We start from the raw sequence: 13,677 nt of genomic DNA on the forward strand, positions 1-13,677 counted from the left end.
CTGGAATCTAGTTGTCCTACAGTAGATCAATACAAATTATAAGGTAAAGACACTGCAGTAAAAGCAGGCAATAACTATGATCATTAGGTATTCTCTGTGGCTGGCCCCAAACTAGGGAATAGCCTCCCCATGGAAATTCGCCAGGTGCCAATTTTTTCAGGGTTCAGTACCTGTGGGAGAGGTCTGAACGAGGACTACAATTCCCATCAGGCCATGGTGGCAGGGGCTGATGGGAATTGTAGTCCATGAACATCTGGAGAGCCGCAGGTTGCAGACCCCCTGCTTTATGGGTTTGGGCATCAGGTAAAGATTTTCCTCTTCCCCCAGGCCTTTGACCCCCTCAACACCTCCTCTGGAAGCTGCCAATCTGGGGAGGGGAGATAATATTTGTTTTATGGTACTTTTTTGATTGTTTTTAATTTTGTAAGCTGTTCTCAGACCTGCACATAGGAGGAGGTATCAGTTTCTAACATATATAAATCAAAAATTACAATAGACTACAGTCCTAATCTTATAGAAGTACCTTCCCAGCCTGTTCATTCCACAACTGCCCTGAACCCCTTTTTGAATAAGCCTTGTTTTGCACGTTCTGCAAAATGCAGAGGCGTGGGAGCCTCCCTGACCTCCTCAGGTAGGCAGTTCCACAAAGTAGGGGCCGCCACAGAGAAGGCACTGAGCAGCTGCCAGTCTAACCTATTTGTAGGGGTTGTCTCAGATGAGTGAAGCTGTCTTGCTGGAGAATAGTCGAAGAGGCCGTCTTTCAAGCATGGGGTGTCTAAGACTATTCAGTGCTTTGTAGATGATAACCTGAACCCTGAATTGAACTGAATAGTAATCAATGGTGTATTTCAGGGGTCCCCAAACTTTTTAAAAAGGGGGCCAGTTCACTGTCCCTCAGACTGTTGGAGGGCCGGACTAAAAAAAAACTATGAACAAATTCCTATGCACAAATGATTGTAAAATGTTTGATTTCACCTTTCAGCCTTTCTGTCATGGTCTATTTTTAGAACAGTGACCAAAGTATGTCAAGTACAGGGTGGGCTCCAAATATTGTTGGGGAGGCTGTGGAATACCTTCCCCTGTAAAAAAAAAAAAGCAGAAATTTCCCAATGAAGCATTCCATCTAACCCAGGATCAGGTATCTTCCTGGGTTCTTTTCCTCCTAGCAGCCAGCGAACATTCGGCCAGCCCGCTATTGATGCCAATGGGAGGAAAAGGAACAGAAAGCCTGAGAGCAACACATGGAGTAGCTGAGAGGGAAGGGCGGAGCAGGCGTTGCCACATGTAAGGTTTCCAACTCTGGGTCAGAAAATTCATGGAGATTTGGGGGGTGCCATCATGCAACTGCAATCAACAGCCGTTGGGGCCGGTTCCTCCTCTCCCTCGAGCCCCCACTGCACATGAATGGAGCCATCGCCGCCATGCCTGGCGGGCCGGATAAATGCCTTCAAGGGGCCACATTTGGCCCCCGGGCCGTAGTTTGGGGACCCCTGGTGTATTTGCACTAAATGGCATTTCTGAGTTGTCTTTAAGGGCAGCCCCATAAAGAATGCATTACAGTAGTCTTGCCATAGCATGGATCCATGTGGCCAGATCAGCCAACACAGGCGGCCATCTTCCAGGCTAAAAGAAGCTGGCGGAATACGCTTTTTTGCTGCTTGATTCATTTCCATCGTCAGTAATAATTAGGTGCACTCTAATCTGGGGAACCGGATTTGATTCCCCGCTCTGCCACTTTAGCAGTGGAGACTTATCTGGTGAACCAGATTAGTTTGTGCACTCCAACACATGCCAGCTGGGTGACCTTGGGCTAGTCACAGTTCTTTGGAGCTCTCTCAGCCCCACCCACCTGACAGGGTGTTTGTTGGGCATAGGGAGAAGGGAGATTGTAAGCCCCTTTGCAGGAGAGTGCCGGTTCGATCCCCGGCACCTCCACTTAAAAGGACTGAACAGCAGATGAAGTGAAAGACCTCTGTCTGAGATCTGGGACAGAGTCTGCCAGTCGGAGGAGACAATACTGATTTTGATGTGTGGATGGTCTGATTTTGTATAAGGGGGTTTCATGGGCTCTTCAAGGCCAGTGGCGCTGTTTCCATGGAAGGTGGGGTGCAACGCCTCTGGGCAAGGTGCTGGAGGTGTGGCAGGGGCATTCCGGGGCGGGGAATGCTGCGGCAGGAGTGCGTGTGTGCCCTGGGCAGTTTCCCTTGCTCCAAACTTCCCTGTCCTGAAAGCCAGTGTGGCACAGTGGTTAAGAGCAATGGACTCTAATCTGGTAAACTGGGCTCGGGTGGCCTTGGGCCAGTCACAGTTCTCTCTGAACTCTCTGGACCCTTATTTGGGAAGCTTCACGTGGGCCAGGAAGCTGCCGAACGCTCCATTTTCCGGCTCCGCACCTGAGAGAATCGCTGGGCCAAATAGTCGGGGGTATGGAGGGGCACAGGACCATTCAACACCATTTCACAGAATCGGCCCAACGCAGCACGCCACAGGTGGATCAGCAACTGGTCGGAAATCCTGGGATGTGAGGGTGGTCGCGTTCTCCAGCAAAGCACGCCAGACTGGCCTCAGCTAGTGGCCATTCAATGGGAATTAATGTGGACCCTGTGGTGGGCACGACCTTCCGGCACACAACCTGACTGGGAGGGGGCAGGGGGGAATGCTCCTTTAAGCACAGCCAGTTCACCCTTCCCGCTGGCAAGGTTAAGCATCTACTCCAGCGGAAACAAACAGCCGCTCTAGATTGGGCTGGTTTCAGAAGAGGAACTGTAGGCATTGGGCTCAAAGAGCTTGTGCTAAAGTAGGGGGAGGGAATGGAGGCTGGCCCAACCAAGGAGCAACAGTGGCGTAGTGGTTAACAGCAGGTGCACTCTAATCTGGAGGAACCAAGTTTGCTTCCCCGCTCTGCCGCCTGAGCTGTGGAGGCTTATCTGGGGAACTAGATTAGCCTGTGCACTCCCAACACACGCCAGTTGGGTGACCTTGAGCTAGTCACAGCTCTCTCAGCCCCATCCACCTTACAGGGCGTTTGTTGGGGTGGGGGGGGGGGGAAGGGAAAGGAGCTTGTAGGCCCCTTTGAGTCTTTTTACAGGAGAGAAAGGGGCACACATCCAAACTCCTCCTTCTTCTTATCAGAAAAGTCCTAAAGGCCCTACCAGCATGGCCAATGGGATGGGAATTGTAGTCCATAACAACTGGAGTGCCAAAGGTTCGCCACCACAGCACTAGGGTGTGTCAGTCCTGCTGGCTGAGTCCTTCTGCCGTGAAAGGGCCCAATTTCTCTTCCATTGCCAACAAAGTTTGGCTCCCTCCCATGGCATTTGGCCTTCCCAGCCCTCCTCTGCAAACAACACTCAAGCAAGACACAGACGACAGGAGCGTACGGGGTGGACGGGGGGGATAACCCAGTTTCCAAAAAAAAAAACAGATGAGACACTTGTTTGAAAAACGGAGGTGGGGGAATATTTTTTTGTAAAATCTCTGCTACATACAATGGTTGGCTACCTCGGTTGCATCACACACTCTCCGAGACAGAAGGTTTGGAAAAGAAAGAGAGCCGCTTCCTCCCTCAGACCTTGCACCGCTGCCCGCTTGCTCCAGATCACGCCCACCGTTTAGAAGTGGAGACTCCTCGCCGCCCCCTCTGTGTACATAATTCCTCTGCCTGGCCCAAGGCGAGGCATTCGCCCCACAGTGGCAGCTCTGCAGCAGAGCGGTGCCTGGGCTACAGAACCCAAAGGCTACCTTTGGGGGACGGGGAATCAGCTAAGAAGGACCCCAAAGCCTTCTCTTGGACAGCTCAGACCCCCGCCCCCCCCCCCCCCCCGGCTCTCCAGAGATCGCCAGGCCCTGGTCCCATTTTACAGCTCACCTGACAAGTTTGGCAACAAAGTGGTCTGATTTTTTTAAAAAGCAGCAAAATCAGAGTCCAGCAGAACCTGAGAGACCGACAAGGTCTTCCGGGTATAAGCTTTTGAAAGCTAAAACTCCCTTCCTCAGGTATCCAATGAAGGGTGTTTTGACTCTCGAAAGCTTGGTCTCCCAGAGGCTACTGGTGGAGTCTCCTTCTTTGGAGGTTTTTAAGCAGAGGTTGGATGGCCATCTGTCAGGAGTGTTTTGATTTTGTCTTCCTGCATGGCAGGGGCTTGGGCTTGATGACCCTTGGGGGTCTCTTCCAACTCTATGATTCTACTGGACTCAAATATAGCTCTCATACTGCACACCAACAAAACTAATTTCTGAACTTTTTTTTTTTTAAGATAGCCAGCGTGGGGTAGTAGTTAAGAGCGGTGGACTGCAATCCAGAGAACCAGGTTTGGTTCTGTGTTCCTCCACATGAAGCCTGCTGGGTAACCTTGGGACAGTCCCAGTTCTCTCAGAACTCTCTCAGCCCCACCTGCCTCACAAAGTGTTTGTTGTGGGGAGAGGAAGGGTTTTCTAAGCTGCTTTGAGGCTCCTTACGGTTGAGAAAAGCAGGGTATAAATCCAATCTCTTCTTCTTAAGTTTGTGCCGGATATAAGCTCCACCTGAGATGCATTCTTGCACTCCTGGAATGACAGCACATGGGCTGGATCCCGGGGATCTATTTTTCCAAGGGCGGGACTCTCCACCAGCGCAAGGAGCCTCCCTGATCCAAGAGGTGCAAAACTCTGCTGGCCAATTCCTGCGGGCACCTGAATCCCTGCTTGAACAAACTGGCCGTCCTGTCTCTTTAACCCTGAATGTGTCCTGAGCAGAGAATAGAGACTGACCCTCACGTGTGATTCTGAGCAAACGTGGCGCAGTTATTAAGACCAGATGCACTCTAATCTGGAGAACCGGGTTTGACTCCGCGCTCTGCCACTTGAGCTGTGGCAGTGAACCGAATTAGCTTGTGCACCAACACATGCCAACTGGGTGACCTTGGGCCAGTCACAGCTCTATGGAGTTCTCTCAACCCCGTCCACCTCACAGGGTATTTGTTGTGGGGGTGAGAAGGGAAAGGAGTTTGTAAGCCCCTTTGAGTCTCCTTACAGGAGAGAAAGGGGCGATATAAATCCAAACTCCTCTTCTTCACAGAGCATTAAAAGCACCTGAGATTTGACCAGGCTGCTGTCCACATATCTCCTGCCTCATCCTCTCCCTCATGAGGACTAGAAATTTGGAACTGGCACACAAAATGAGAGTTCTGTCGCCACTGCTGGGGAGAACGGCCCCTTGCTCTGCCGAGTCGGGGTGCAGCGAAGGGAACCCGAGAGCAAGCGGTTGCGACCCGAAGCCGTCTCCGGCCACACAAAAAGCTTTACACGACTGAACTGTCACACGGACATTTTTATGGCTTGAAAGTGCCCCACCTCCCCCCCGGTCTTTAAGCAGAAGACCCCTGGAAGAGGCAGCCCGTTACCGAGCAAGGCCTGCTGTCTATTGCACAGTTTGCGGAGGAGGCGACAGCGTTTGAGTGAGACTTGGGGCAAGCCCAGCTCCTGCCAAACATGGAAGCCGAAAGCTGCATTTCCCTGAAAACTCCTGAAGAGAGGCATCGCCCTTCTCTCTTGGTTTCCAGAGAGAGGGGGTAAACAGAGAGACTTGGGAAGAGGGGGGGGTCTCCCTCCCTTAGCAGAAAGGCCCAAGCACGGCAATACGTCCATATTTTCCTGGCTATTCCTTCGAGCCGCTCCCTTATCTCCCACAAAGCCTCCTTCGCTCCCGATTTGAAGAGGGCCACGTGTTTACGCACGTCAAAGAAACGAGGCAGCGGGCCTGAAGGTACCGGCAGGACTGGGGAAGAAGGGCCGGGGCGCTCCCCGAGTCCCGTAACACTGCTGTCGTGAGCTGCATGCAACATTCTCGCGCGCATGTGTTTGGGTGCGCAAGCACATGAGTGAAGGGGCTCATGGCTAAGAGTTTCTTGACCCCTCAATGGCCACAGGCAACAGACTGACCTACAAGTTAACATCGGAGAACAAATCTTGTCGCCTTTCCCTGATGTGTATACACAAGAATACAATTTATATATATATATATATATATATATATATATATGTATAAAAGGTTATGGCGTGAAAGTGTTTCTTCCTTTTTTTTAAAAAAAAAGCCACCGACTGAGCTTTTAAAATATCCCTGATGATCGCACCCCGAGCGCCTCTGCTCCTGTCCGGCGTGGCAAAACTACCCTCGTGACGGCTGTGAAAGCAGATCTGATCCTCTCCAAAAAACCAACTGCTTCCGTAGTGGGTTGGGGACGAGACCACGGCCAGACGTGCGGCCTTACCAGACGCTCTATCCATTTGGGGACGAACAAGTCCGCCACCGGCAAACACCTCGCTGGACGTTCCTGCTTCCCAAAAGTAGGAAAGACTTTGGTAGTCTTTGAAAGAAGTGGCAGAGAAAAACCCGGCTGCTGCTTCCTCTGCACAGAATCGAGACAGGTAAAGGGCCGCTTCTTCAGGTAGCCGTTTTCACTCGTCATTCCGAGAAGGGGGGAAACATGTTCAGCTCCGGGAATTCTTCGTTGTTGTAGTTGGCTCCCTGGTCTCCCAGCATGGACAGCATATCCTAGGCACGTGCAAAATGAGAAAGGGAATAAAATGACAGCAGTCTCTGGCCAGAGAATAAACTGATAGTCACAGAATCATAGAGTTGGAAGAGACCCCCGAGGGCCATCCAGCCCAACCTTTAGCCGTGCAGGAACACACAATCAAAGCACTCCTGATAGATGATCATCCAGCCTCTGTTTAAAAACCTCCAGACTCCACCGAGTGGTAGTGGGGGCTTTTTTTGGGGGGGGGGACAGCAGACTGGTGCTTTACAGTCTTTATCTAGAACAGCTTCACCCTCCTCATTCCTCAAGCTTAGGGCGGTGGTTTGCCATTGCCTGCCTTTGCGAAGCAACCCAGCATTTCCTTGATGGTTTCCCATCCAAATACTAACCGGGGCCGATCCCGTTTAGCTTTAGCTCCCGAGATCAGGCTAGCCTGGACCATCCCAGCCAGGGGAAAGAAGTGAAGAGGTGGTTTGCCATCACTTGCCTCTGAAAAGTAACCCTGGACTTCTTTGGTGGTCTCCTGTCCCAGTGCTAACCAAGGCTGACGCTGCTGAGCTTCTGAGGGCTTCAGCCAGTGGTGGCGAACCTATGGCACTCCAGATGTTCATGGACTACAATTCCCATCAGCCCCTGCCAGCATGACCAATTGGCCATGCTGGCAGGGGATGATGGGAATTGTAGACCATGAACATCTGGAGTGCCATAGGTTCGCCACCACTGGCTTAAAAGGTCGGCTAGCTTGTGTCGTCCAGGTGTGGAGGACCCTCCATTAACAATAAAATAATTGTGCCTGTTTTACAGATCTGGTGGTGTCTGTGTGTGTGTGTGGGGGGGGAATCCTTATTTGAACTAAAAGAACAGTCTGAATTTATACCCCACTTTCCTCAATTGTGAGAAATCTCAAAGCAACTTAAAAACTCCTTTAGTTCCATGTATTGTCGAAGGCTTTCACGGCCGGATTCAACTGGTTGTGGTGGGTTTTCCGGGCTGGGTGGCTGCGGTCTGGAAGATCCTGTTCCTAACGTTTCGCCTGCATCTGTGGCTGGCACCTTCATAGGTGTATCACAGAGGTGTGCCCAGTGTGTAACAGACTTCCCTCTGTGATGCACCTCTGAAGTCGCCGGCCACAGATGCAGGCGAAACATTAGGAACAAGACCCACGGCCCCACAGCCTGGAAAACCCACCACAACCAGTCCTTTACTTCCATTCCCCACCACTACCACCACCACCGCAGTAGATACCTTGTGAGACAGGTGGGACTGAGAGAGTTCTGAGAGAACCGTGGCTAGCTCAAGGTCACCCAGTAGTCTTCATATGTAGGAGTAAGGGACCAAACCCAGTTCACTAGTTAAGAGTCCACCATTCATGTGGAGGAGTGAGGAATCGAACCTCGTTCTCCAGATTAAAGTCCACCGCCCTTAACCACTGCACCACGCTGGCTCTCACCAGCACAAACTGGATCAGCCTCATTGCAAACTACACTAATCACCACCAGAGGCATCTTCCTTGAGGGGAAAGAACTCAGCCAGGGTGACAAAACAGGGCTCTTCCTGCAGTGGACTGGGCCGAGTTAAACGACAGTCCGAATTCTCAATCCGCCACTAACCCACCAGATGCGTCAACGTCAGGGTATTCAAAAGGGGATCTCAAGGAAGCTGCGGGGGAGGTCCGTGCATGAAGCGGGCGTACCGGAAAAACTTCCGACTGGCTCGACTGCTGCGAGAGGTGCGGCTCTCCTGAGCCCGCGCCGTGGTGCTGGCCCTGCCACTGCGGCCACACGCCGACACCCTCCGCCGTCCGTGGCTGGAACTGGGACGAGGTCTGCCCGCCCTCGGCAGCTGCTTAATGGAGAAAGAGAGAGGCAGAGAGACTGGTTGACATACGGGCCTAGGGGACATGCCAAAACTTGCCCCCCCTACCCAACCGGATGCAAGCTAGGGGTCGAAAGGTCCAAAGACCCTGCAAAGAGGACAGTCTGGAAAGCAGGGCGTATCTGTGTCCCAACCCCATCCTGTGAGGTGCAGAGGCATCAGCGGTACCAGGCTTAAGCAGCCAATGAGAGTTGGACTGGAGGCAAGAGGGCAGGAGGCCACTCGAGAGCTAGCAAGGACTGTAAATGCCTTGGCGGTTTGGGGTGACCCCATTCAGGTCCTTTGAAGAAGAAGAAGAGGAGGAGCTGGATTTATATCCCCCCCTTTCTCCCTTGCAAGGAGACTCAAAGGGGCTTACAAACTCCTTTCCCTTCCCCCCTCACAACAAGCACCCTTTGAGGTAGATGGGGCTAAGAGGTCAGACAGTGGTGGCGAACCTATGGCACTCCAGATGTTCATAGACTACAATTCCCATCAGCTCCTGCCAGAATGGCCAATTGGGGCTGATGGGAATTGTAGTCCATGAACATCTGGAGTGCCGTAGGTTCGCCACCATGGGCTCAGAAGAACTGTGACTAGCCCAAGGTCACCCAGCTGGCGTGTGTGGGAGTGCACAGGCTAATCTGAATTCCCCAGATAAGCCTCCACAGCTCGAGTGGCAGAGCGGGGAATCAAACCCGGTTCCCCCAGATTAGAGGACACCTGCTCCTAACCACTACGCCACTGCTGCATAAAGCTGTTGTCATCGTTAGTTTATGGGTTAACCCCACACCATTTAAGTGGCAGCAGACAAATCCACTGCTTACATCAGAGGTCCCCAACCTTTCTGAGTCCGTGGGCAGCTTTGGAATTCGCACACAATATGGTGAACGCAGCCACAAAGCACATCCTGGGGCGCCGCAGGGGGCGGAGCCAGCCACAAAACAGCTGCCACAAGACGTGGTGCCAGCCACAAAATGACTGTGGCCGCTTACCTTCAGTCACACAGTGAACACCCTTGTGTGGTGGTGGTGACTGCTGCCAAATCAACATTTGGGACTATGTGTCATCTTAGCCCATAGGTAGGTTTTACTTCTCCTGCTTGGTTTTATAGTTGTTAGTGTAGTTTGGTTCATCAATTGCTGATTTTTATGGACTATGTGGTTTATTTTATTTTATCATTTCGGGTACTGTTTCGTCTTTCAAGCTATGGGTCTTTTTGTCGAAACAGTTTTATGTACTGCACTCTGGTTGTACATCGCCCCGAGCCAGACATGGGAGGGGCGATTAATAAATCTAACAAATAAATATTAAAAAATCTGCAAAGCTAATTGCATCTCCAGAGGCCAATCAGAAGCTTTGCTGGGCGAAAGCCCCAAGGTGAAACACAGAGAGCATTTTTAGCTGAGTAATAAAATGCATTTTTCTTGTACTATCACCATAGGCCTCAGCCTTATTCTCATCTCTCAGCAACTGGGGTGGCCCTCTTTATTTTCTCGCGCCACAGAGGCTGCACAGCTGGTCCTCGAGTTGATTCTCAGGATTCTGCACTGACCCCTTCCAGAGGAAATGTTTTTCTTTGATTCTCTGCTGTAGCAGAGATACACACTCCATTAAATGGGTGAATCTGTGGACTCCGTGGAAGCGTAGCCGGTCTCCGCCAGGCTGGGATCCCAAAAGAATCCTTTGGGCACCAGGATTTACCCACACGAATGGATTACGGTGTTGCAACGGGATGAGAGAGGTCACCCCGCCAACATGGTTTGGGACATCAAGCGGCGCCAGAGACACTTACCGAAGCTGGCGCTCCGGCTGGCAAGGCTCGGGTAGGCCGCCCCACCTGGCGAGGCAGTGGTGCCAGAGGTCGACATTGAACCGAAGGAGGACGGGGTGCTCTGGAAGGCGCCCATTGAGAAAGACGAGGGCCGGGTCTTCACAGCTTGGGAGGCCACTTGCTGGAATTGTAAGAATGAAGGAGAAAACGGTAAGGAGGGCTTTCGGGGGGTTCAAGATAGCACTGAAGCGAACAGATTAATGAGTAGATTAAATGCATAGGAGTAATACATGGCTGTGGAATTTTTTAAAAAAATCCTAGGTAGTTTTCCATCCAAGAATGAACCAGGGCCGATCGTGTTTTCGAGACCTGACAAGATTGGGCTAGCCTGGGCCATCCAGGTCAAAGCCAATTTTACACCTGCCTCCATGCTGCCACAGGAGGTGGTGATGGCCACTCACCTGGATAGCTTGAAAAGGGGCTTGGACAGATTTATGGAGGAGAAGTCAATCATCTGGTGGGCCACTGCGAGTAGAAGAGCTGGACTAGTTGGACTCTGGTCTGATCCAGCAGGCTCTTTCTTATGTTCTTATGCTGTTATGTCATGGTTACTGATGTTCTTGATTTTTTATATTTGATGTTTGGGGTTTATGTTTATTGATGCTGCTGTTTTGCTATTTGTTGATTTGATATTTGCTGTTGATATTTGATTAGTGTCTTGATGTTATTTACTTGTTTGCCACCCTGAGCCCTATAGGGGAGGGTATAAATCAAATAAATGAAATGAATGAATGAATGAATGAAAAGAATGAATGAATGAATGAAAAGAATGAATGAATGAATGAATGAATGAATGAATGAAAAGAATGAATGAATGAAAAGAATGAATGAATGCTCATAAGACCTGAATGAATGAATGAATGAATGAATGAATGAATGAATGAATGAATGAATGAATGAATGAATGAATGAATGAATGAATGCTCATAAGACCTGAGTCTGAGTAGACAGGACAGGCTTCAGCAGACCGATAGTCTGGTTTGGTGTAAAGCCTTCTCATGTCTGTTCATCTTTAGTGGAGAGGCCATGGCTCAGTGGAAAGGCCTCTTTTTTGCATGCGAAATGTCCCCAGTTCAATCCCTGGCATCTCCAGTTAAAAGGACCGGGCAGTAGATGATGTGAAAATCCTCAGCTGAGATGCTGTGGAGCAGCTGCCAATCTGAGAAGGCAATACTAGCCTTGTACTGATTCATTATAAGGAGGGTTCATATGTCCATAAGACCTCAGTCCGAGACCTTGGGGAGCTGCTGCCAGTCTGAGAAGACAACACGAACCTCAAAGGACCAATGGGCTGACTCAGTTCAAGACAGCTTCAGGTGCTCATGTTGGTGGACAGGCCCATGTTCAACCAGGAGGACCATCTGTCAGGAGTGCTTTGATTGTGTGTTCCTGCATGGCAGGGGGTTGGACTTGATGGCCCTTGGGGTCTCTTCTAACTCTATGATTCTATGATCCACCTCCACTCTATGAGTCTATGTTCCACCCTTACACACACATGCACGCACACACACACACACACGCAAGCACGCACGCACGCACGCACGCACACACACACACACACACACACACCCCAGAGGAGAAAGCTAGAGAACAAGATTACTTGTGCTGTAAAAGACGGACGCGTCCCCGACGCCCAGCTACTTCCGGAGACCTGGCTGGGGTGAGAGTGGCGAGAGATCTGGGCCAGGATCTGCCCCGCAGAGGTCGGCTGCTGCGTCGTCGGCTGCTGGATGACGTTCACGGGGGGCGCCATGGCACTGCTCCTACACCAGGAAGAAGAGCACGGAGTTCAGAACCGGCCCTTGGACGGCCAGGCAAGGAAGGAAACGCCAAGGGCAGCACACAGCCATGCAGGGAAGCTGGTGCACAAGCTGGTGCACAAGCAAAGAGATCGGTCAGTTCCCCTTCAGAGTTTTACATAACTGCTTCAGCAAATGTAAGGAGAACTATAAGCGGGTGGATTTCTGCATCCCGTCTGACAACTCTGTCAAGAGTGCTTAGGTACTTTTAAACTATTTGCCTGTCTCCCGGAGGCTGACTGACGGCCAACATAAATGAACCCACTGTACCCTGACTGCTGCTGAAAGGTTTATATTGTACCACCGGAGAGATAAATGCCCCCTTTCCATGATTCAGTGGGTTAAAGACCTTATGCCCTCATCAGCAATTGAACACATGACGTACAGATGAGATTTGTTCACTGAGACATTTCTAGATATTTGGAAACCTTTTAAGAGTTCTCATTAAGAAAGCTTTCCCTTCTCCGCCCTGAATTTTGAAAGCCGCCCCGAGACCTCCATACAAAGCGGGGCATAAAGTCAAAAAATAAAAAATTTCACAGTGCAATTTTATGACTCCTTCCTGATTGATTCACCAAGGGCATCTGCCTAGTTGATCAAGATGCTTCCGACTGATTCATCTGCCAGGTGTCGCAGCCTGAGTTTTTCAGCGGATCGATCGCATCTGCGTGTGCAGAAACACTTCCAAAGGAAGGTGTTGGGACCGCACCCTTTGCAGATGACGGGCATTAGGGGTGTTGCAGGAGAAGCATTCCCACAGGTGAGAGAAGAACGGCGGAATGTCCGCCACCTACTGCACCAAGAAGGAAAGAATTGGTTTGCTCCAGCCTCAGTTCCTCCTGGAACCTCTCTGCACCCAGACTGAGAAAAGGAGGCAAAGACAGTGGACTACACAGGGCTTGTGTACCTGGCATCCACTAGAGGCCGTTTCTTTACAGCCCCCTTTTTACAGATGATCTTGGGGGTTATTAGAAAGTGCTGAAGGGCTCCCTTTACCAGATACAGGAACTCTGACTGGCTCATTCTGCACATGCAAAATAATGCACTTTCAAACTGCTTTCAGTGCTCTTTGAAGCTGTGCAAAATAGCAAAATCCACTTGCAAACAGTTGTGAAAGTGGTTTGAAAACGCATTATTTTGCGTGTGCGGAAGGGGCCTCTCAGACATTCATATCCTGAAAATCCTGCTGTCCCTTGGAGGTTTTTCAACAGAGGCTGCATGGCCATCGGTTAGGAGTGCTTTAATTGTGTCTTCTTGCATGGCAGGGGGCTGGACTGGATAGCTCTTCCAACTCTATGATTCTTAAGATGCTACTGGACTCAAATCTAGCTGGCTTTAACTGTAATTTAATCAACTGGAAACATGTTGATCAACCGCGCAGATGCCCTTAATGAATGAGGCAGGATTTTTAAATTTGGGCTGTGAAACTATTTCATCTATTTTTGGAATTTATACCCCCACCCCCCGATGGAGATCTCAGGGTGGTTTACAAAATTAAACCAGTTAGATTTTAGTCCAGGACAACCTTTGAATTCAACAAGACTCTTTGGGGGTCTGGGAGCTCTGGTCTACTGAAGACCAACGTGGTTAATTTCTGGAACTGTAATTTTTGATGCAGGGCAAACAACTCCCCCTGTGGAGCGGCAACGGAGGAATTTAAGAACAAAACTAA

At 50.5% G+C, this 13,677-nt stretch overlaps 1 protein-coding gene across 1 annotated transcript in view; it reads right to left on the reverse strand.

Annotated features, from left to right (window-relative positions):
* Positions 1 to 6,062: 6,062 nt before the first annotated feature.
* ARNT (aryl hydrocarbon receptor nuclear translocator) overlaps positions 6,063 to 13,677 on the reverse strand; it is a 60,080-nt gene continuing 52,465 nt past the window's right edge. Inside the window, 4 exon segments of the mRNA XM_048511172.1 lie at positions 6,063 to 6,532; positions 8,212 to 8,360; positions 10,168 to 10,327; positions 11,807 to 11,969. Coding sequence (XP_048367129.1) covers positions 6,443 to 6,532; positions 8,212 to 8,360; positions 10,168 to 10,327; positions 11,807 to 11,969 — 562 coding nt within the window. The 3' untranslated portion in view covers positions 6,063 to 6,442.

Source organism: Sphaerodactylus townsendi, linkage group LG01, assembly GCF_021028975.2.
Source record: "Sphaerodactylus townsendi isolate TG3544 linkage group LG01, MPM_Stown_v2.3, whole genome shotgun sequence".
NCBI lineage: Eukaryota > Metazoa > Chordata > Lepidosauria > Squamata > Sphaerodactylidae > Sphaerodactylus > Sphaerodactylus townsendi.